Genomic DNA, 24,522 nt, shown 5'->3' with positions numbered 1-24,522 from the left:
ATTCTTTTTGAAAGTCTTTACAGAGTTCTATTCTCAAATATTTTAATATCAATAACACAAGATACTTCATTCGTATCAACTATCCTAAAATTCATAGCAATATCAAGATTAAATTTTAAAATTTTCACTCCAATTGATTCGCTATTTTCTAGAAATCTTATATTACTAAAGTTAATTTTTCTTGCACCATGATTAGAATAATGAAATATATATCCTTTTGAATTTTTTGATAAATAATTAAATACCTAGAACTAATTCTTGAATCTATTTTTTTTCATTTGAATTGAAGATCCTTATCTTTGTAGGATAATCTCAAATATATAAATATCTTAGGTTAGATTTTTTATCAATTTATAACTCAAAAAAAAGTTGATGATATTGACTTACTATGAACCCTATTTAAAACAAACATAATCATTCTCAGAGCTTCTCCTCACATTAATTCAAATATAGAAAAATAACTCATCATACTCCTAATTATATTTATAAAAGTATGATTTCATCTTTCAGTAATCTAATTTTACTATAATACATATGATAAAACATAGTGAGCACAAATCTTTGTTTTTTTAGGAATATAAGAAAAGAACTAGAATTATGATCATGTTCATCATAACTACCATAAAATTTACTACCATTGTCAGATTAGATAATTTTTAAATTTTTATATAATTATCTCTTAACTTTATTTATGTATACCTAAAAGTGTCAACAGTATGAGACTATAAAAGTAATAAAATTTCTTTCTCCATAAAAATATAGAATATGAAATAACCCATAGATGTAAGCATATATAATCTTAAGGAGTTCATGAAACCCTGTTTCATTCTAATGTTTTATTATATGATCATTATAAACTCAAGATTCATATTAATTTTGCACAAACCATCATGTAGAAGTAAAAAATTAACTTTTGTTAAATCATAATGAGTTTACCTCTATCAACGAAAAATAATATCTTGACAATTATAGATAAAGAACTCTAATTTTTAGAATTATATGAACATAATATTAGATGAATCATCTCTAAATATCAACGATAAGCAATAACTACTAACACTTTCACTTTAAATTGATTCCCTAAAATAATGATTATTTTATACTCTTTTGGTTCTCATGAATCTCTATTATTGGTAACATAAATTAAGGCATTAATATCAATCTATCAAGTATTAAAAAAAAACTTCTCTAACTATTGATTTGAAATATACAAAGATCATATTTATACCTTTCTTTTTCTAACTAAAATCTTCTACTCCTCGTTCACATAACCTTAGTTGCGACATTTTACTATAAATATTTTTTTTATGAATTTATATAGTATTTATAAATTATACTTCGACCTCTTAATGTTACTCACTCGAGTAATACGAAAAATATTATGAGTCTCTTTTATTTTATTTTATTTCTTTTATATACATATATTGGGTAGCTCATTTAAGTTTCACTTATTCTTAATTTTATTATAATAAATTTTGAATGAACCACACTAATAAAAAATAAAATTAAGAATAAATTATACGAGAAGGAACTCAACTATATTTATACCCAATGTTCTTGAACTTACATCTTTGTCATGCATATTAAAGAGATAATATTGAATTCTTCAAATACTATAATACTAATTTTTTTTGTTTGAAGGATAAAATATAAATTTTTTTTATTTTTGAAGGATAAAAATATAATTTTTTATTTTTGAAGGATAAAAATATTTTTTTAATAATTCTCACCTTCTTTTTCATGGTCACTACGCAAGGCAATTGACTATCACAGTGCGAGGTCGTTGCTTGAGCATGACCTACAGTCGTTGCTCTAGGCGGCAACTGTCCTTACAATGTCGACCGATGACTTTCGATTGTCATGCAGTGCTATGCCATCGTGCCCACATGGGGTTATGCACACGTGTCACCTAACGATCGCAATGATGGTTATTGGGAGGCTTTTGCCCGAGAAGTCGCTAGCCTTCGGTGTCCGGTTGATGTTGCTCGTGACTCATAAATGTCATAGCGATGTTGCTACAATTGCTGCAGGCAACAACACTACTCCAGCAGTCATAGCCACGACACTACTGTAGTCGTTGTAGGTAGTGGCTCTACTATAATTGTCACAAGCAACAACGATGCTGTTGTAGCCGTCGTACACAACTACACTATTACAACCGCTTGCGACCAAGGTAGGTCAATCACTGCAAGGCTACCGCACCCCACGATGCTTCCGCTGTGTGTGCACTCGCTACCGACAATTGAGTTAGTGACCATCGAAGGTTGCCGCTCTCAACAATATTGTTGTCGACAATGGTCCATTGATCAAACATGAGGAATCTCACATCGCCCGCAAGTAGGCCACATGATAAACTAGATAAAAAAAATAGATCGACAACCGAAACAAATACATTCAACTATCGTAAATCAAAACCGGATAACACTTTTTCGTAAACGAATGGTATCAATCAACACATATATCCAAATACAAAATAGATCTAAAATACTTTTGCAACATAATATATTTGATTTCAAAACATGTCTTTGATATCAATTGTAAGCATAAAAAATCATAATATGCTATTATTATACCAAAAACACTTAATGTCAAAAACTAAAATTAAATAATAATAGATCAAATATACGATATTGACATTTCGATGCTACTGAGAAAGTATTTGTCTAAGCACATTATCATCGGATTCGAAAGTTACAGTGATATTGATCTATAAGGAGAGCTAGACTTGTATTCTCTTATCTTTCTATCCTTTACAGAACTATTACAAAAGATGAATTAGAGTTAAAAAGAGATTAAAAAATCTATAATATCTTAATAATTAATTATTTTATCTCTAAGAGATCATAAGTGAGAACAGGACCAGGATAAATAATTAAAAGAGTCTCATCAATCAAAATTATCTCATAAATAATTCTATCATAAATAATTTTATTTATTTTATTAATCGATAACCATAATTAAAATTTAATAATATCAATAATATTTCTCCCCCCGGTTGCCTCATGGACGGGCTAACCCACCTGTCACTCCGCCCTCGTGAGTGTCACCACCACCATCCTAAATGCGCTCGCCACCAAGATTTCGTCGGTCCACGCATCAACTCTAAGTTTCCTCCGATGAGAATTCCACGGAATTTATATGGGCGCGATGTGATGCCATCCAATACCCCGGCCTCTACTACACATCACTCGTCGACTACTATATTGTCCAACGTACTCTCATCCAACGCACTCGATTCACCACCAACCTCACGCTTGCCTGTGTCTCCTCCCTCTTCGGCCACGTCTCCTCTACTAAGTAATTCTATGTAATTTTTCGTTTCATTTACCTGTTAATCTCTATCTCATATCTATTTTCTATTATTATTATTTGTATATAAATCTCCATTTCTAGCATGGTTATAAATAAACACAAAAAATCTGGGGCATTTATCTATATTTAAAGCATAGTTACAAAAACCAAAAAAATCAGACTCCTAGACATTTGAACTTTTATAAGGTTCAAATACTCTCATTTCATTTATTACCAAATAAATTTGATATATATATATATATATATATATATATATATATGTTAAAAAAAATTTCTCTCAATTTCATTCCCTCATTATTTGTTTTATCTCTATCATCCTCTTTTAGTATATTATAAAATTCATATTTATAATATTATTTACATTTTAATATGAATATAAATATATTTTTAATATTAAATTTATGATCTTATTAATTGACCTAGTGACCTCATGACTCGAGACTTACCGAATCCATGTGGGAAACTATCCCCGATGCCCATGTGAGAGTGACGGCTGGTGGTCCAGCGCGGGAAATTGCCAGACGACCCACCGCTAAAACGACAGATGTATCAATTGGAACAGAACCAGTCACACATCCAAAGTGATGCTTGATTTTGCCTTACGAGGAAAAAGCATGACAGGAAAGTGAGAGAGATGAATGGGACCAGAAATGGAATCCTGCGTCACGATCAAGGGACATCATCACATGAACAGAACCATCACATCCAAGGCAAGAATGAAACAGCTAGCTAACCTGGCTTTGGAGGAGTCAATATGCAATCATCCAAGTCTGAACAGCTAGATTTGACAATCACCCCACCATCTCCCTCAGCTACTTTCTTCGGATTTGGAGGAGTCAATATGCAAACATCAAAATCCTGAATCAATAAACGACTTTAAACACATTGAATTTTCTGAATCAGGTGATTAAAGCTATGGAACTTCATGCAATACAATTATTTTAGCCTGATCTATATTCTGTGACCATTGGTATACGGAAAGAAAAACTTGTACTACATAGAAGCATACATAGGGATCCATGCTCAGAAATGTCAAAGCATATGAATACAAACAAAGACTTAAGTAAAAGGAATATATAGAGAGTCATTGTAGTATTTGTTCTAAATGTAAGAAGGCTATGATGCACAGCTCATGATACAAACAAAAAACACCTAATTTTTTGTTTCCTTTCACTAGCAAGCTCCATGTTACTACAACACCTCAGACTAGCAGAGGCATACCAATGCTGGTTAAAAGTTGTAGCAATCAACCAAAGCGATAACCAGAAAAGATGATACAAAGAATTAAATTAAGTAGTTGGGTCTTAGTTGGATTCCACAATCAGGTGAAGGGACAAAGGAGACATAGAGGTGGTGGTTCTCAGGCAAACCTTCATGATCGACACCAACAGAAGCAAGTCCACGACACTTCGAGTGCCTTCTTCCATGATACTGTGCCATGCTTCCTCTTGTTTCCCTGGTTCCATCTCCCTTCCAAATCATGACTCGCAGCTGATCTGGTAAACAAATAGCCAAACAAATATGTTTCAAGTTAATACAAACATCTTTTGAAGTGCAGTATCTTATGACTGCAACAAGTTCTGAGGCCACTTCCTTCCAGGACTGCATCTGCAATTCAAATTTACATGGTAAAAGTCGAGTGATTCTGCGCTACATCATGAACAGACCACTAAACAAAACTAGCACAACACTAGGAAAATATACAAAGTTCAATAGCATGACAAGCTCGCAAAACATGGTTGGCTTCATTCGGACTCTGATTTGGTGTCTTAGCAGGTGCTCCAATTATGCCCCTTCTATAAGGAAAGACTGCTGGCTTCACTTGAACTTTGGTCTCTTAGCAGCAGGTACTCCCTTCGAATCCCTTCTATCTGGAATCCGTGACTTCCCAAATGCTTTTGCCTTCCTCCTGCGCTTCTCCTCTTCGCTGTCTGATTCATCACCCTTCTCTCTGTCAGCGTTACTTGCCTCCCGTTCCAATTCTTCCCATGTCTTCCCCTTCTCCTCCTCGGAATCCTCCTCGGATTCCTCCTCGTCATCATCTGACTCCACCAGGGACTCGCTCTCATTGTCTTCATCATCTGAAGCAGACACTGGCTCAACATCAGACGGTTCGTATCCTTGGTCTGACTCCTCAGTGTTCTCAGAGTCCGAGTCACTGGCATCCATGTTCAAAAACTCCCATCCACCATCTTCGATAAACTTCTCAGGGTCTTCAGTTATAGTTTTCAGGATCGGGCGCCAATTGAGGTTCAGTCTACTCTCATAGTACTTCAGATCTGTTGTATCGAGCCATTCCTTGATTCCATCAAGAGACGAGGATGGAATAGAATCTATGCGAAGAACATCCCGTTTGAAGTCCTTGAACACAATGGCCATGTCAAAATTCTTCTGCCCAAACCCCACTCTCTCCAGATTAACAATCTCGATTTCACTCAAGGTTACCACCAAGAATGGTGTCTCAATAAGCTCAACCAAACAACCGGAAGTTGGAACGATGAAAGCCGAAGCCTTGTGAGGAACTCCATAAAATCCAAGCTCTCTCAGAGGCATATCAAACTCCAAATCAAGAGCTTTGAATTGTGGTTGTGCCCAGTGATCTTGTACCTTGTTCACAAAGTTCTGAAATTCCATGTTTATCCTATTTTTCCGATCCCTCTCGCGCTGTTCTTCCTCGATCTCATCAGGATCGAGAGCTGATCTCCTCCCACTGCCTAAAGTCTGCACAACATCCATGACTTCCACATAAAACTGAACATCTTTTGTCTTCTTGTTGCCCACCATGATATGATTGTGCAGGTGGAGGTGCAACAGCGTAATCATTTCTCTCTCTGCAGGCTGTAAGAAGGCATGCTTGATGTTTGCAAACATGACGTCAACTCGCTCATCAGGTCTTGATGTGGAATAACGGAATCCATTAACATGAGCCTCCAAAGTGCCTGTAAGCTTCCTTCCACGACCGCCAAATGAGGGGCGTATCCACAGGTCTGGTAATTTTATTGGTTTCATTCGGTTTCCAGAAAGCTGCAGTTTCTCCTGGGTAACCAAAGTAGCCCTTTCAGCTCTCTCTGACTCCCTAGATGTGACGTGTCTCCTAAGGGTCTTGATTTGTTGTACCACTTCACTGCTATGCCTCGGATCCTTGGACCGAAATGTGATTTCTTTCAAATAAACAGCACCTTGAAACTTAAGGGTGTTCGCATCATGGGGACTAAATGGTGTACCAGGTACATTAAATATTATGCGGATAGTGCAGGTTCGGTTGTCCTGATGGGAGGTCACACTCTTCACAGTAGAAACATGGAAGGGCACTATGCTTCCGTAAATTGGTAATAGGATAGTTTCATTCTTCTGGTCTACTTGTATCACTAGTTCCTTAGAAAACGGTATATCACTTACATTCTTGTAAGCAATCAGCTCACTCGAAGTTCTTACTGGACCTCGCCCTTCTGCAGCTGAAGACCCACCACCAGCTAGCCTCCTGGCAATCTCTTCATTCTTTTGACGAGCAAGCTCTGCTTGGTGCTGTCTCCGCAACTCTTCCTTCGACATCTCCTGGTTGTCTGACCTTAGGGTTGCTTTGGAAGGAAGCACTCCACTGCCATTCAGATCAGGTCGGACTCTAGGAGGTTCTTCCTCTTCCTCGTTGAATGAGTAAGCAACGTCCTTAACTGCTTTGGAGCAGCCTGCAGTCAAGACCTCAGCAGGTTTCTCACTTACTATAACAGTATCAGCTAGCAACAAAGAGAACTTCTCCGTCTTTGGATTGTTAGTCTGAGACTGGAGGTTCTGGAAACCAAGTGACACATTAAAAACCATCCCAACCTTCAACAAACGGTCATTTTTTGAATTTAAACTCAACCCAGACTCACGAAACTCAAGACCTATCCCTGTTCCAGCTGACTTTGTAAGGTATGGAATAAGCTCTGGTGCTTCCTTCTGAAGCACTGCTAACGCAGCTTGGTAAGCAGCACCAACAGTATTTCCAGGCTTTAAAGCACCAATTGCAGCATCATGAGCTTTAAGAAGCACCTCATATGCCTTACTCTGAATTGCAGTTGCATCGATCAAAAATGTTCTAGCAACATTTGAGCAATAACTATTATAACGTGAGCCAATTGCACAAATGATCACACTTGTGGAATCATAGTACAAATCTTCATCATTACTGGAAGCACTGGGTCTAAGATCAAACTGACCTCCACTCTGAAAGATAGGAGGATAGCATATATCAACATTTTCTGCCTTCAGTTTAACCTTGACCCTCGATGGCTCAAGTATTGCCTTTTCTGTATCATCCATCAGGGAAGAATGAGAAACCTTCTTTTCCTCATCAATTATCCGCTCAAGTTTTGGAACTACAAAATTTTTCATCACCGATGAAGTTAGATATGCTGCCTTCCTAATGCAGGTAAGCTCTGTGACATCCTTGACAGCAAACAATTCAGAGAAACCATTTGTTACATCAGTTAGCTGTAAGGTCGAACTGCCTAGCTTCTCAGCCCAGCTCTCAAGTAGCTTCCCTTCAGGTGCTTCTTTTGAAATATATCCAACAATAGGAGACTCTGATTTAGACTGTACACGAACAGCACGTATAACCTCCTCCATCAGGGATGCCCCATCAATATTTTTTGCCTTGACATGTATTACAAGATCAGCTCCAACAGCCTCTTGGGCAGACTTTTTAATGGTACCAAGCAAGTTGGCCTTCTTCTGACTACATAAGAAATGAATTTGCTTGTTCATGAAAACCATAATGGTTTCAGGAAACTCGTATCCAAGCAACCATATATTCAGTGCTGAGGATTTAAGGTAACGAAGATCTTCAGAAGTAGGTGGGGTTGCAATTGCAATAGCATCTGTAGAACCCCAAAGATCAGATTTATGATCCCTCCAATGAGTATAAAACCCCTTGAGGCGCTTGCTGAAGTTCTCAAGGTTGATTGTATAAGCACCAGCCGCAGAGGCTGGTGGTTTTGCACTTCCATTATGGTGATCAGCCATCAGAAATTACCAGGTGACATTCGTGTAAAAAGAGACTTAATATGTGCAAACAATCTGAAAAAAGATAACAAGTTGATGTAAGCATCCTAATTTTATTATTTTTTAATAAAAATAATAGTATAACCTAAAAGATCAAAATTAATATTAGTGTAACAATATGACTATCTGTCATCATTCGAAAGAAAAGAAGCATAAAATAATAAATTTTGTTGAAGATCTTTCTGTGTCTACGAAACTCCTTTCTTGACTCTATGCACAAGAAAAAAAGGAAAAAAAAAACAACCCTGTGTTACAGCAAAAAGCTTTTGTATTGAATCTTCGAATATAGAAGTCTGTACATAAATATAGAAGCTTCGATTAGGTTTGTACTGGAGTTGCAAAAAAGCTTCGAATATAGAAGTCTGTACATAAATAAAAGACTTGGTAGTAAATGCTAGGGTTTGCAGAATAGATCTCTTCCTACATGGCCAAAAAAGACATCGAATAATCTATCAAAACCTAATCGACGATTACAGGAAGAGCAACGAAGGGGAAAAAAATATTAAGATCATGAACAAAAAAACTGCAGAGAAAATGAGGAAGCACCATCCAAAACATCCAAACTGAAACCAAAACAACCAGTAAGAAACCAAAATCAACCACAAACTCGTAGAAATTCTTCCAAGGAAGCGGAGGAAGAACAGTATTTTACCTGAGTTCGAGGCGGTGGATGGCGCGGCCGCACAGCAGACTACGCAGTAGAGAGGAAGAATTCTCCAGGGAGTGGAATTGGGACAGGCAAAGGGGCGTAGGCGAATGAAGAAGGCAGTGCCGGCCGCCGACAGAGAGAGGCGTAGAAGAGGAAAAGGTGCGAGAGGAAGGATACGCTCCCTACTCCGGAGGTCGAAGCTCCAAACGGAAAAGGGGTTAACTAGGGCTTCGGGTTTTCGGTCATATAGCGGTCGGCCTTGCCCAAGGAAAACCGCCTCGCCTCTTCGAGATAGCAGCCCAACCCTTTCTCCACTCACAATACTTACCCCCGAACGTACCTGGTTTACCTCTGGAGGCAACAGTTGGGCCCCAGTGGGTCCCGCAGTCACTCAGTATCCATACCCTTGCGCGATAAGAATAAATATTTTATGTAATCAAATCTCAAATTGTTAATGCAACTGAACAAAACGATGAAAATATTTTAGCAACAGTGACATACGATCATCGTGATATTTATGCCAACTTTTTGAGGACTATTACACAATTCAGGTGTCCCTTGTGATGTTCCAGATAGAACCACAGTCAACTTGGACAAGACATTCACATGGTTAGCAGTGTAGCACAACTATTAATGTCTGATAGATTTGTAAAAACATATAACTAGAATGGAACAAGCACCATTGTTTCTGCATCAAGCTTCCTTTTTCTAACTATAGAATGGACAAGTACTTGTGCTCATAACCTCAATAGTTGGACTAGACTGCGATTTGGGTGTCTCACACATAATACGGGGCCCAAGATTACAAAACATGCAAATGTTTTGCAGTTCCTTGATCCAGGAGCAGGGTATTCTCTAAAAACTGAAAACTTGCATGGATGAGAGCACAGTTGATCATCATTTCTTCTTTTGATCTTTGGTTGGATTCGGTTCCTTGGTCAACATTCTAGGAGCAATGGCCATTGCCATAAGTTCTTGGAATAGCAGCTTACATGCATAAGGTATGTGCACCTGTATGATCACAAGAGATTCAGGCAATTTTAAAAATTTGGATAAACAAATTTCAATAGCAAGCTTGTATTTACTACAAGGGAGGATGGTTATCAACAAATATACATGCCAGAGAACTTTCATAAAAAATAAAAAAGCTAAAAATTAGATGAATTGAAGCATATTAAAAGAAATGAGATGGACAAAGAAACATCGCACTGTGTTGTGGGTTTTGGAGTGGTAGGGGACATGAAAATGAAAGGTCCAGTTTTTTTACTATTAGTTATGTCTATACAGCTCTATGTAAATGGCTAGTTTTTGACAATATCAATATTCAAAAAATTATCAATAAAACCTAATACCTAAGTTGGCTCAGCTCTCAAGACATACAAAAGCATAACTAGTAACAGCATTTTGAACAAGCAAACACCTACATATACTGTTAAGGCCTTGAACTACTATGATCCACTGTGCGAAGAGAAAAAGAGGGGAAAATATCTTACTTGAACAATGTCAGTTTTGTTCTTGCAACCTCTGCACTCGAAAGAATTCTTCTTAAGATTGGCAATAGCTATTAGTCCACATTTCTCACACACATGAACCCTGTAAGCATCACTTTGGTCAAACAGCCGTTCCTTCAAGAAGTGTGCAGCACCATGTGCAATCATGCAGTCTCGCTCCATCTCACCAAACCGAAGACCACCATCTCGAGAGCGTCCTTCTGCAGGCTGTCTGGTAAGTATCTGCACAGGACCACGCCCTCGAGAATGGATCTTATCATCGACCATGTGCTTCAATCTCTGATAATATGTAGGACCAAGAAATATCATAGCAGTTAACTTCCGTCCAGTATGACCATTGTACATTGTTTCAAAACCACGCATCTGATAACCACACTTATGAAGAGCCTTGCTGATGTTGTCAACCTGAAAAGGTAATGGTGGAAGAAAAAAAAAATTCATCCAGTACCATACGTACAATTATTCAGATATGTAATTCTAGAAGGTTTTATCATACTTTCTGTGTCCCCATGTTTTGTATATGCATCCAGTGGTAGGATACTGAATTCATTAAAGTTTTTTTTTTAGAAAGGGAATATATACATGGTTACAATACATGACAAAAAAGACTTTGAACATGCTGAAAGAGGATAAGTCAGCACTGAACACAAAGGATAATTTTTTTTACACAAGAAGCATAAAGAAGAAACAACCTATGTTGACCCATTAGATACTGACAGGATCTCATGATAGCAGAATATAAGTCACAAGCATTCCAACCAGAAAGAAGAGGTTACACATAAAAATTCTGCAGCATGCAGATATATCAGATCTCCACTTAAAGGGAGGTTATTTTCTCATGTGCACAAATCTCTATGACGGAAAAAAAAATAGTATTTTTTCAAGAATTTTTTACTCAAAAGAGTACTAAGTTTTATTTTAGCAAATATTTTAAGTGCATCACCTTCATATCCCAGTATATCATAGAATCACATGGATATCTAGATTAGGATCTTATATTTAGCAGCCAGAGGCTAAGCAATTGTAAATACTTTAAAGAGGGTTTTCAGCACTTCAAGACAGATCACATTGACCGTGTGCAACCATCTTGGACTTATATATAGGTATTGTGTGTTGCACTAGAAAAGGATATGCAGGAATTATTCTAGAGATGACCAGAACAAATTATCTCTAGAAACTTCTAAAAGCAAAAGACATTACCAAAAAATCCAGAAACAGCAAGATTTTCCAAATTCCAAGATCAACAACGAACTATACTTCTACCTGTTTCCCCCTTTTCTACCACTGGTGTAAGAGACAAAAATGGAATAGTATAGCACCAAAGTGACCTACAAGTCAAAGCAGCATACTTACAGTGACATCAGTAAAAGGGGTAGCATCACCCTCCTTTCCCATGTGAGCAGCAACCTTTCCCATGATGCACTCAATTAGCTGACCGATGGTCATTCGAGAAGGTATGGCATGTGGATTTACAATAATATCAGGTGTAATGCCTTCCACTGTCCACGGCATATCCTCCTGTGTGTATGTCATACCAACTGTTCCCTTCTGACCATGTCTGCTACTAAACTTATCACCGATTTGAGGTATCCGAACAGATCGCATCCTCACTTTCACAAACCTCAAACCATCAGCATTTGTAGTTAATAAAACCTGCAGATGATGCATGCTCGATGAACAAAACTGAATTGCATCCAATACCAAGAGCTTTCAACTTCCAAGATATTCCATTGCGACAGCCAAATAACAGCAGAGGTGGTGAATATAATACCTGATCCACCATCCCGCTTTCACTATGACGCAAACTAGTACTATGATCACGGCGTGTGTATCTTGAAGCTTGTCCTTGGGCATCATCTTGAGGAATTGGACTCGTCTTTCCGATTATAACATCTTCACCAGAGACTCTTGTACCCTGGTACAACGGGGTTTAACTAGATATAAGAAAAAGGCATTAACAGGCCTGGGTGCATGAGAAAATTACTGATACTCACAGGAGGTGCAAGACCATCATCGTCCAGTTTTTCGTATGACCCATGACGCATGCCCTGAAATTAAGGAAAATATAAATCCGCATTCCTAAACTAGAAAAATTAGTCACTAATGCATGGTCAATCTTAAAAACTGACCATGGTGTTTTCCCTGTTTGGACGCCCAAAATCCTCTTTAACAAGAGTTCCCATTTTCTTTTCCTCATCCCTGGCAAAAGAGGTTGTCACTGATATTAAATAAACTTTCTGTAGAATATAATGTTGAAGACCAATCATCAATCAAAAGATGAATGGTTCAGATCTTAGACCTGTAAGAACGGAAAAACAATGATCGAAAGAATCCACGATCTATTGAAGATTGGTTCATAATAACAGAGTCTTCTTGGTTATACCCAGAATAGCAAGCAATTGCAACAATAGCATTCTACACAGAAAATACAATTATGAGATAAACAAAGATATCTTAATGACTTCTGTTGCAGCATAATAAAAAAAATGTAGTACTCTTACAATGCCTGCTGGAAGTTGTCTAAAGTGCAAATGCTCCATTGCACGAGTAGTAACAAGGGGCTTCTGCGGATAGTATAGAACATAAGCTAACGTATCCTGCACGAAAAAGCCTTACAAATTAGCATCCCCTTGTACTTGATACAACAAACTGTAAAGAAGTTGGATTATACATACCATCCGTAACTGATAGTTTGTCACATAAATTCCCATTGCTTGTTTACCCATAGCTGATTGATATGTATTACGAGGTGACTGATAACAAATAACCAAATTAGAAGAGCTATAGTAACAAGTACAAGGAGCAAATGATGCTTAGTAGCGTTTAACAGATACCTGGTTGTGGTCAGGAAATGGAATAATAGATGCACAAACACCCAATATTAATGATGGGTGGATCTCACAATGAGTGTAAGTTTCAGAATACGCTTCCTCTGGGTTCTGCCTTGCATTCACAAGATCCTGAAGTGTGCAGCCATAACCAATTAATAATGAATATAACTTCCACTTATGCAACCAAGAGTAAGTTTCTACCATGGAGACCTATGTATGTTCCATTTTAATGTGGCACTCTAGCATGTCAGGAAACAAATATCACCTTTTTAGTTGATATAACATGAAATCATTATATAATACCTTAGTGTCCAAATTTTCAGAAAATTCTTTGTAGTAAGAAGATTCTATATCTTCTACGTCTTACTTAGCCTCAAAACACTGCATCTTTATCCTTTGGTCTTAAAATTTAAAACACGAATTGAATGTTGTATTCCTTAGAGACTAATCATGTAATCCTCTTTACTCAAAGGTAACACAATGTTGAGTAACAATGAAGTATGATTAATTTGTAAAAAAAATATCAAGACTGCTCATCTAGGGTATTGTGTTACCAAAAAAGATTCTGATTGTTGAATCATGAAACTGGGTGCAGCTTTTGGGAAACTATGCTACACATCTTCTATGTAAAATTTAATTAATGGGACAGGCACTAGTGGCCATCTTTTTTTCAACATATTAACCAAATGCAATGTCATTTGTTTTCACATGAAAAGATCTTCCCTTATTAATAACTAAAAAATGTGTCCAAAGAGGATATTTGAACAAAAATATGGAAGCTTACATTAATTGTCATTGAAATCATTGTAGTTTCTTCTTCCTCGGTATCTATATACTCTATGAATCCCTTAGAAACAAGGTCATGCCAACCCTCTTCCGGAGTTTCCTATTTGGGAGAAAAGCATACAAAAGTTAATATATGAAACTATAACCTTCAGAAAAGATCTAATTGATCTTTTACTGTAAGAACGATACCCTTTGTTGTAATGCTCGAATATCCTTTTTCTTTATCAGCAGCCTTTGCTTTTCAACAATAAATAGTGGACGACTACAGCGACCATAGTCTGTGTAAAGCCGTAATTCCTTGAGACGAATATCTCGTATAACTCCCACTTCAGTGTTGACATCAATCTGTGAGAGAAAAATCATGGTAAATGGAGCACTTTCGATAAACATGCAGACAAAAGATGATGACATGGCTAAGTAGAACAAAAATGAAATAGAAAGTAATCACTATGTAGAGGTTTGATTGGTCAAGAGAATAAATAATTATAATCGCATACTGGATGCTCATGGAGCCTACTAAGAATCATAAGACATATAGCAACAATATTAAAGATGTTACAACCCAAGAGACTGTGTACCATAGCCTGCCCAATCATGCAAAGACAGCAAACATAAACAAAGCAACAGCATGAAATATAATATTATCATAGAATATTGTCCTTTAAAGAAAGTTATTTTATAGAATACCAGATCTATGCCTCAAAGAATACAAACTTGATAAGGACTAAAAATTATATTCTGTTGCAATGCCATTCATTATAGGAGAAGTTCATATTGAGCAGAAAAAACATATATTCTTTAATTTGAGAAGCGGGAAAGAAAAAGAGAGAGAAAGGCAAAGATAATAATTGGAAACGATAATTAAAAAAGGATAACTATCATAATCACTCTAGCTCAAAGTGTAACTCCTAGAGACAAATGTCTCATACCTCCACATGTCTCAGACATAGATACACAAATGATGAAATCACACCATGTTCCTCGATTGATTAAATATTCGGTCAAAACCACAGCAGTTACCCAAGTTATCTCATGGGGGTTGTATTGATTGGTTGAAGAGACTGGAAAAGAATGTTCTTCTGGATTTGGGGCAGCTTTGCAATAGTGGAACCAATCAGCAAAAAGCCTAGAACTTATACTGTACTGTCACACTACTAGTGCATATTGCGAAAAAATTTGCTTTTGTTCTGTCCTTTTATGATCTTTTAATTATATTAATTCCCCAGGCCCGAGTACAATGAAAAATTACAAAAATGAGAAAGAATAATACTCACAAATAAGACATACCAATCCCTAAATCTTTCCTTCTGCAAAGAAGATATATTTTCATATTTTGACAAACAATAATCCTGAATAAAATATTTAATCAGTAGACTTCTTTTTTGTACAATCTTCAATATTAATAAACTTTCGCATATGAAAGATCCTTGAATCAACTCTTAAAATCTTCAATCAAGCCCTTCTTTCTTTTTTTTCATTTGGCTTCCTTTTTTCATCTTTTTGGCAATTTATGAAACCAAACTAGAAATATTGGAAATGTTGCCATGTGGGGGCCATAGATTACAAAACTAATCGGACCGGTCTGTATTAACCAACAATCATCAGTTTGACCAGAAAATGGGACATGGACCTGGTGAAATTCTATTTGGCAATAAAAAAAAAATCAAACTAGTAATATTGGATATGTTGTAATATGGCCATGAGCTAGTATTTAACATTTGACCAACAAATTAGATGCATCACTTCATCCAGTCTGGTCCTGAATAAGGGTTAATGGTTAGTAATCCTATCACCTGATACCCCTAGCATTTTTTATTTTTTTGACAGCTATCTTTTCCTTTATTTTAACTTCCTCACATGCTCCAATATCTCTCTTTCCCTTTCTTTCTCTTTATCTCTCTCCCTCCTCACCTGCCCCTCCCTCCTCCCCTTCATCTTGCCATTAATGCTCCACTGCCTTGACTAACCATATCCCACTATTTCATCAGGTTGCCGCTTCCTCCTCCACCTTTTGTTCTCCTTTACCTTTTCCTCCCCCCTCGCCCAGTCCTGCTCTGCCTCCTTGCTCCTCCTCCCGTTCTTCTCTGTCTGTTTCTCTTGGTCTGGACAGTATTAACTCATAGTGCCCATAAGTTGGGTACCAGAACAATACCAATGTGACTACCAACCAGTGTCATCGCTTGAATGGAATTTAGACTTTGCATATGGCAATTTATTACCTTTGCAAAATACCTCCTAAACTAATAGAAGTTATTCACATTTAAATCCTGCATCACATTTAACCATAGGAAGGTGGAACAAAGTTCAAAATATCTATTCTCACAGAAGCTGCTTGTTCTTAGGTTGTTGAAATTAGGTTGGTCTTCAACGTTTGATAAATTGTGAATGAGTTTTCCATGGACAAATATTATATAGAAAGCCCAACAGTATTAAAGACAATAATTTAGGTTTGAAAAGCTGTTCCTGCGTTGAAATCTCCTATGAACTTGATTTATGTCAGCCTAGTTGTTTGATTTACTAGCAAAAGTTTCAGTAGAAAAATATGACAACTCCTTTGTGACAGGCTTATGTCTAAATAGTTTTAAGGAACTGTAAATAACCTTGCAATCATAAAAAATAATTGAAAAAAAGATAATTACAGACCAGGCAAAACTGCATAGAGAATAAACATTTATACAAGTAGTATCCAGATAAAGGTTTCAGACCTGTCTCCTCAATTGTCTTAAGGTCTTGACCAAGAGGTCTGGGTTTCGATGAATCCCAACCCAGCAGCCATTGACAAAAATTTTAGTCGACTGTGGAATAACAGCAGGAGATATTTCCTGCAATAGTTGAAACCATGCAATAACTTAATCAGCAAAATAGATCTTTCCAGTACTTATCCATGCCATTTCTGTCATCTCAACTCTCAGAATGAGAAAAAAATAAAAGATTGCTAATAAATAATACTTACCTCAAAGTTTTCAGTACTCCATTCTTCTAAAAACTCCAAAATTGGATGTGCAGCGGATCCTACTGTAATGTACACCATCAGCGCTAAATTCTTAACCAAGCCACAAGCCTGTCACAACCATAGAGCATATACATCAACAATGAATATTGTGTTAAAAATAAACAAAACAAAGTTAATCACAAGCTCCAAAAGAGCTAGTCTACATTAACCAAGTTTCTAGTTCCCATAAGAGTAAGCGTTTGACCCATACTTTCCTATTAACAATGATGCAAGTTTCTAAAAAATTACCTGTCCTTCAGGTGTTTCAGCAGGACACATCATGCCCCAGTGAGAATTATGCAACTGACGAGGCTTTGCTAATTTTCCTGATAAATAAAAATTATATATAAATAAAATTATCATTAAATTATTCTAATTACAAACTAGCAAAAAGTGAATATCATTAAAGGAATTATCTGACTACTTAAACAACATCAGGGAAAATTGAATTCAAAGAAATGGCTAAATTGATTTACCTTCACGACCTATGGGAGAGTTTAGTCTTCGCAAGTGGGAGAGTGTAGATGCATACGTCAGTCGATTCAACACCTGCCAGTTGAATCATCTACCAAATATTAGTTACACAGGCAACAAAATGTATGATAGAAACAGATAGAAGAAGGTTGGACCTGTGAAACCCCTGCCCTAGTACCAGCTTGATTTGCTTGTCCCCAATTACCAGTTGCGAGAGAGTACTTCAGACCACTAGTGATAGTCTTAGCTTTGATTGCAAATTGAAGGTTTACATCCTTTCCATTGTCAACGCACTATGATATCACAAAAATAACCAAGTTTAGACACCAAAAAAGTGGTGAATGTCTAAAAGAAAATATAGTTGATTGACAGAAGGATCAAAAACCTTTTGAACATAGGATCTCACATCCCTTGTCAATTTTCTGAACAGCTGCATGTGGAAAAACCTATAATAAAAGTGAACTGTCCAAACAAGGTAAAGAAATTTACTAATACACAATATATTAAGGCAAACCATTCGGAACAAGCCACCAAGTAGAGGACCAGCAAGATCCAGCCTTTTGTTGCCATAGTGATCCCTATCATCTTCAGGTCTTCGTCCAATAGCACACAGCAACAGACGATGAATGATATATCTATAGAGGAAAAACAAATGTCAATATTCCATATTCCATCACGGTTACTATAAAACAAAGGTAAGACACCCCACCCAAAATAATAAGCTTTTTTGGTTTCGCAGTATTCACCAACACCAACATGAGGCAACATTTCTTTTTGAAGAATTTCTTTCGCGTACCTACACACAAATCAGCAGCACATATATCAAGTACCGAAAAATACAGATCATTTGCTACCTAACATCAGCATGCAACTCATAAGTATTAATGAAAGAGTAAAAAATATTCAGTACTTGATTCTCTTCTCCCTAGTGACACCAACAGTTGCTCCTCTTTTGCCTATATAGTCCAATGCCACCTGGACAATGATGTTAAAACTTTAATTAGTGAACAGTTGTGCTTCAAAGAATGCAACCTAATCTTAGATGATGGATGAGTTCAGCTATCATCTGCAATCAAGCGACCATCCTACAAGATATAAACCCATAAGGGACTTTAGGATAAGTAACATCTATGTTACAAAATACCGAGTGTCGCAGCATACATGTTCAAGAATATAACAAAAATAGTGGCTTTCTGATTAAGTTTAACCTTAGACAATGAGTTTGTTGATTAAATTTAACCTTAGACTAAGGGTTTCCTTGTTAAGTTCAAATTTAAACAATGAGTTTGCAGACTACAGTTTAACCATAGACAATGGATGAGATCTGTTCTAATCAATTGTAGGATGACCAATATACAAAATGTGAACTCATAAGGAACTCCTAATTTTTTACAACCAAAGAGAAGTAACAATAATGTTACAGAATGTTCTACTAAGGATGATAACCAAGAAGGGAAGGCATTCTTATACATTAAAAAAAGAATTCAAGTGCTTCCCTGCCACCACTCAATTGCTAAATGCTAGCACTAGACCAATTATATTGGAGACAAACAGAAAATTTTCCATGCCCTTCAAAAGAAACCATTCATTTTTTTCCTTTGCCTCTTGAAGAATGCATCTTTTGCACTGACAACAGCTTCGTGTTTGCTATACACAGTTACCAAATTTGACCTTCCTTAAACTATATGATCTTAAAGATTTGTCAAACACCATGGTCAAGTTGCTTAGGTTCTCAAGAAAAGATCATCTTGCACCTCGACCACACCATCATTCCTCAACTGTATAAACATGAATATTAAGATACATCAAGCCTCACCACTCAAACAGACCCCACCTGAACAAGCCAACAGAAGTTGTGATGCCGCTTCTCTTAAATTCAAGGTATCATTCTCACTACATTGAAATCCTAAAATGCAGAATAATACAAAAACCACAGAGAGGATATCCTTTCAAGAAGGTAGCTCTGATCATGTATTTATACATCTCAATTTAGCTTGAAGAGATAAGAGCCTTCAGAATTTTTGGGTAAAATTGAGAGAAGTTTCGCCATGGCTCGATGTGATGAGAAAACCAACCTATTAATTTTGTTGACTCTAAATCACTGGCATAAAATTCATAAGATTAAAATTATAGTAGTATGTATAGATCAATCAAAATCCTTGCCCACTTTTGATATGAGATTAAATCATGGGGATCATAGTCTCTCGTACATAAAGTCTTGACATACTTATCTAGGTTCAACATAGCTCAAATCAAACATTAGCATAGCACATCTAAGGCTTAATCTATTGGTGGCTCCTTTTGGAGCATGATATACATGCTAGCCCCGTCCAATAGTCCTAGGGAACTTGGTTCCAGTTATTTAAAAAGCGCTAGGCGCCAAGGTCCAAAAACACCTGAGGCGCTAGGCACTCGCCCGCGCGAAGAGAGACGCTAAAATATAAAAATATATAATATAATTAATAAATATAATTATTTAAATAAAATATGATATTAAATTAAGAAAATATTGTAAAATCACAATATCACATTAACAAAAAGTCTCAAAATTCAAAACAATAACAATAATTTCAAATAAATAAAAAATTAATGGTATTAAAATTAAAATAATATATTATTAATCTAATAAATTAAAATACTATTACTAGTATACAGTTAGCAGTATACTATTAATATATTGTTAACGGTATACCATCAAAGTGAGAAGAGTGTGAGTAAGAGGAAAATCGAGGTTGCTGACTGAGAGAAGCGACAACGACAGCGGTAGCAGCGAGCAGCGGGAGTGGTGAGTGACGACAGTGGTAGCAACAACGAGAGTGGTGACAATGGTAGCGGTAGCGGTAACAACGAGCAACGACAGTGGTAGTGACAGCGGTAGCAGCGAGCAGAGGCGATGGCAGTGGGAGCGACAACGGTGAGTAACGACAATGGCAACGACAACGGTAGCAGCGAGCAGTGGGAGCAGGAGCGGCGATAGTGACAGCGGCAGCAACGAGCGACGACGAGCAGGGTTAGGGTTTGGAAGTCGCGAGAGGAAGGCTGATATCGATGCTTTAGTTGGTTCGATTAACCAACTAAAGCATCGGAGACCGAACCGAACCTAGAACGCTGGTTCGGTCGCCTAGTTTAACCTGAGCGCTAGCCCGAAGCCGACGCCTGGGCTCAGGCGAGCGCCCAGGCAACACCTCTTTGAAGTGCGCCGCCTGGAAATGAAGCGAGGCGCTTGGGCCTCGCCTCGCCTTGCCCGAGCGCTTGAGCGCGTATTGAAATCACTAGTTGGCTCTAATACCATAATAGCTATTGGTATGATCCGATCTAATGAGATAACTGGCCCAAAATGTTTAAGCTCATTAGACCTTTATAAGTCAATTAAAATACTCACCACACCCGATGTGCGACTAAAACGAGGTGTTGCAAGTTTAGGTCTAAAAAAAATTTGTAATAGTCATATGGTAAATGGTTAGATAGGTCATAGATGATAATTATATATGATTTATTTGCTTGCTACCTTAGTGTCCTACTCAACATTAATAATAGTTGCTAAAGAATTATTGGGTGGAAAATTGCCACCTCAAAGCATTTATATAACTACTCCTTGCAGCTGTTAGCAGCTTATGGGCAAGCTCAATCACCATCCTTTCAGGATACTTTTAAACCTTTGCCTATGATCAATCCACCATCCTTTGAGGAAGTACAGCTAGTATGTTTTCTAACTACAATGATGAAGTGAAATATAGGCAGCCCACCTCCCACAGAAGGAAGAATTGGGGTGTAAGTTCTAAAAGTTTCTTAGTGGAGGAAGACCTACTTAAGATTCATAAGCTGAAGAAACAGCAACCAAAAGACCTTTCAAGTACAATGCCCATCAGAGACAAGATTATGATGTCAATATGAGAAATCAATGCATCATGCATGACTAAATATAGAATTTTCATAGAGATGAACCAATCCATATCTGTAGGCATCAACTTCAGCTTTAGAATATACATAAAAGAAAGAGGAACAACAAACAGATGCAGGAAAAAATAAATTAGATAGGAGAAAAACTGAAATAACTTGAATATGCACCACAATAAAAAAAAAATGAATTGACAAACTACCTGCTGATTCTGTATAACGAATGCTTCTTCCAGGGATGGTCTCAACAATTCCATCATTTGAGTATCAGAAAAGTCATAGCATATATGTTCCAGTATATCTTTGTCAGCTACAAACCCCAATGCTCGGAAGATGATTATTATTGGAATATCAGCCCGGATATATGGAAGAGTAGCTCGAATGTATTGACCTGATGAACCCTGTTAGTGGTAGAAAAATTGCATTATCAGGAGGAATATGGTATACAAAGAACATGAACATTCAAAATATGTATATATACATGAACACCAGGAAATATAAAAGATTGCAATCGAAAGCAAAAGGAAGTTAGTGCATGTGTAATAAAACTTACCCCTTTTGCACTAGTACGAGAAAGCATACGCACAAACATGCTGCTTGCTGGTCTGTTCTGATTCTCAGCCATAGACCGAACTTCAGCTACATAGGCATACTTGTTGGGCTGCCTCTTTTTAAATACATATACATGATTTGTGCTCATCTTTTCCTGTGCAATTAACACCTTCTCACTTCCGTTGATGATGAAATATCCTCCCTGATCATAAGGACACTCCCCAAGCTCTGTTAAATCCTTCTCCGAATTTTGATATAAAGTGCAATAACTGGAACGGAGCATTATAGGAACCTGCAAGATAAAGACATATGAAGTGCTGAATGGAATAACATCCGATCAAAGAAAATGAGACAAAATTATTCTTCACCTTTCCAATAAAAACTTTTGCAAAATCTTGAGTCTCTGCAACTTCTTCACAATCATGTCCCTTTTTTATGATCCTTTTAGTGACATCAACATACAGTGGAGCCGAATAAGTCAAGTTCCTCAACCTCGCAGCCTTGGGGAATAATGTCGCAGTTTCACCATCTGATTCAGTCATCATTGGCCTACTCAAATATATTTGACCAAAGCTTATCTTGTAAATAGTCTGCAGATTGACATAGGAAGGGGAAATCCATAAGGAACAAGTTATTTCAATTCACAGGACATTCACTTTACAATAACCGAGATCAATGATTTTAAAGTAAAATGCAACAGCCCAAACTGTTATTATTTTGACAGGAGTGAATTTACACCCTAGCATTCCACAATTGTCACATGAGACCAAGGAACCTCCTGTTACACACCCCAAGAACAACAGAACGGAACCCTTATGACAAAACCCCAAAAAGAGGAAAAGGGCAAAAAAGCAACATGATCGAACATAGCAATTCACAGTTTATGCATGCCATCAGGCTCAAGTTGATACAAAGAAAATGAAATCGATGCTTCATCTCTAAACACCGTAGATTATAAAACTAGCAAGAGGAGCAACAGTTGTGGGCCACTTATCCTATAATGGTAAAGTGAACATTTCAGAATCATTTATTAAAGAGGTTAAATTTCTGCATAGGCCAACTCCTGAAGGTTTCTGTCATGTAATTTCTCTACTTAATATTGAGTAATTTACCGTATAAAAAGGTTTAATTTGCAGTATAGTTATGTTCTTTCATTCATAATTCCTTTTGCTGAAGCAAATTCAATCCAACCACATGACTTAGTCCTCTATCTCAGTCAACCAAGGAATCAAACCCTCTTCTCACTTCAACTGCGCCTTTTACAACATATAGGAAGCAATCGGAGCAGGGAAAAGAAGAAGAGGGCAACCTCAACGAAATCGGACTGCCGGCCGGGGTTGTGCTGAGACTCTGGACGGATCTCGATATCAGCGGACTCGTCGACGATTTCCTGCATAGTGTTCTGGATAAACTCGTCGAAGGAGTCAAGTTGCTGGCGCACGAGGCCCTTCTCCTCGAAGTAGGCGCTGATGACCGCCCAGGCGTCCTCCTGGGTGATCTCATCGTCCTCGTCGTTCTCCATCATGGCGTAGTCGTCCGCCATCGCGAGCCAACTTTCCTCTCCTCCGATCTCCGATCGAAGAACCAGGGGTTGAGGGGTCGAGTCCCCGACCAGAGGCGGAGGGCTCCGGCAACCCTTGAGACAGAGAGCGTCACCGGTGAGATTGGGAGGATGGGAGAGGCGGTGTGACGAGGGAAGGGCGAAAGACACCGAGAGGAACCCTTGTGCCTTTCCCGTTCGGGGTACAAATAGATTTTGGGCGAGCCCGGGTTGAGCCGACGCACCGTCATATCCGGTGTTTGTGGAAAATCAGGTTCACTGGGTTCAGATGAACCGACCGATGCCGAAGCCCCGGGCCGGCCCGGCCAGGGGTCCATGTTCGATCGGTTCAAATTATTTGCGTTGTTATGGGCCTAATCTTGGACCAGTTTCTTGTTGTCCTTTAGTGTGTGAAGACAACCCGGTCTCGCCCGGCCCACATTAACACCCACCTTAAACAGAGTGAACTCGGGTTGCGTTCAAGAAACTCGGATTACAGAGCTAAAGTTGACCACGTCCGATAACGTTCAAGTGGTACACGTGGATGTCAACGTTCACAAGCGAACCTATTTGTCCTTTTGATACGTTGACTGAAAGACACAGAAACTGATGGTCGATAAGTTGTTAAATATGATAGGTGGTGGGCAGAAGAGGTGATTATGGACCTCAATGAGTATAAACAAGGATATATCAACCAAAAGCATTTGATGTCAGCATGAACTAATACCATAGCAGTCGATGGATTGACATACATAGATTGGCTGACGATTTGACATAACCATCTCACAGAATAATTCTCCACTTTAATTCGATTATTATCTAAATTTATTATAAAAGAGCTTTTAATATGATCTATCAAAAAAATATTATTCATTTATAGTTTCAATTTTTATAAATATCTACTAATTTTTTTAGAAGCTTCAATTTCTTTGATA

The 24,522-nt window shown here is 37.5% G+C and overlaps 2 protein-coding genes across 2 annotated transcripts; both read right to left on the bottom strand.

Annotated features, from left to right (window-relative positions):
- Positions 1-4,820: 4,820 nt before the first annotated feature.
- Positions 4,821-9,298, bottom strand: LOC135636268 (FACT complex subunit SPT16-like). Its single transcript, XM_065147909.1, has 2 exons — positions 9,008-9,298; positions 4,821-8,370 (listed from the first exon to the last, which is right to left on the bottom strand). Exon 2 carries the CDS (start codon positions 8,314-8,316, stop codon positions 5,131-5,133), a length of 3,186 nt encoding a protein of 1,061 aa, XP_065003981.1. The 5' UTR covers positions 8,317-8,370; positions 9,008-9,298; the 3' UTR covers positions 4,821-5,130.
- A 167-nt stretch (positions 9,299-9,465) lies between these two features.
- Positions 9,466-23,780, bottom strand: LOC135636267 (DNA-directed RNA polymerase II subunit RPB2). The gene is made up of 25 exons (XM_065147908.1): positions 23,357-23,780; positions 22,416-22,637; positions 22,049-22,339; positions 21,699-21,896; positions 18,509-18,573; positions 18,308-18,394; positions 18,113-18,233; positions 17,984-18,028; positions 17,754-17,891; positions 17,601-17,673; positions 17,374-17,450; positions 17,086-17,193; positions 16,838-16,954; positions 14,322-14,477; positions 14,131-14,232; positions 13,350-13,475; positions 13,191-13,268; positions 13,017-13,112; positions 12,815-12,930; positions 12,645-12,714; positions 12,510-12,563; positions 12,287-12,430; positions 11,869-12,168; positions 10,498-10,920; positions 9,466-10,015 (listed from the first exon to the last, which is right to left on the bottom strand). The coding sequence occupies exons 1-25, from the start codon at positions 23,588-23,590 to the stop codon at positions 9,902-9,904; spliced, it is 3,555 nt and encodes a 1,184-aa protein (XP_065003980.1). The 5' UTR covers positions 23,591-23,780; the 3' UTR covers positions 9,466-9,901.
- Positions 23,781-24,522: the final 742 nt, after the last annotated feature.

The sequence above is a fragment of the Musa acuminata genome, chromosome BXJ3-4 (assembly GCF_036884655.1).
Source record: "Musa acuminata AAA Group cultivar baxijiao chromosome BXJ3-4, Cavendish_Baxijiao_AAA, whole genome shotgun sequence".
NCBI lineage: Eukaryota > Viridiplantae > Streptophyta > Magnoliopsida > Zingiberales > Musaceae > Musa > Musa acuminata.
This window is presented reverse-complemented; position numbering and strand designations above follow the sequence as displayed.

What these genes read in the sequence shown, in the direction of transcription:
- LOC135636268 (XM_065147909.1), bottom strand. Translation starts at nt 8,316, where the DNA reads ATGGCTGATCACCATAATGGAAGTGCAAAACCACCAGCCTCTGCGGCT.
- LOC135636267 (XM_065147908.1), bottom strand. Translation starts at nt 23,590, where the DNA reads ATGGCGGACGACTACGCCATGATGGAGAACGACGAGGACGATGAGATC. An exon ending in CTCGTACTAGTGCAAAAGGG is followed by an intron (nt 21,897 to 22,048) that starts GTAAGTTTTATT and finishes TACCACTAACAG; the next exon opens with GGTTCATCAGGTCAATACAT. An exon ending in TGAGATCCTATGTTCAAAAG is followed by an intron (nt 17,892 to 17,983) that starts GTTTTTGATCCT and finishes GTGATATCATAG; the next exon opens with TGCGTTGACAATGGAAAGGA.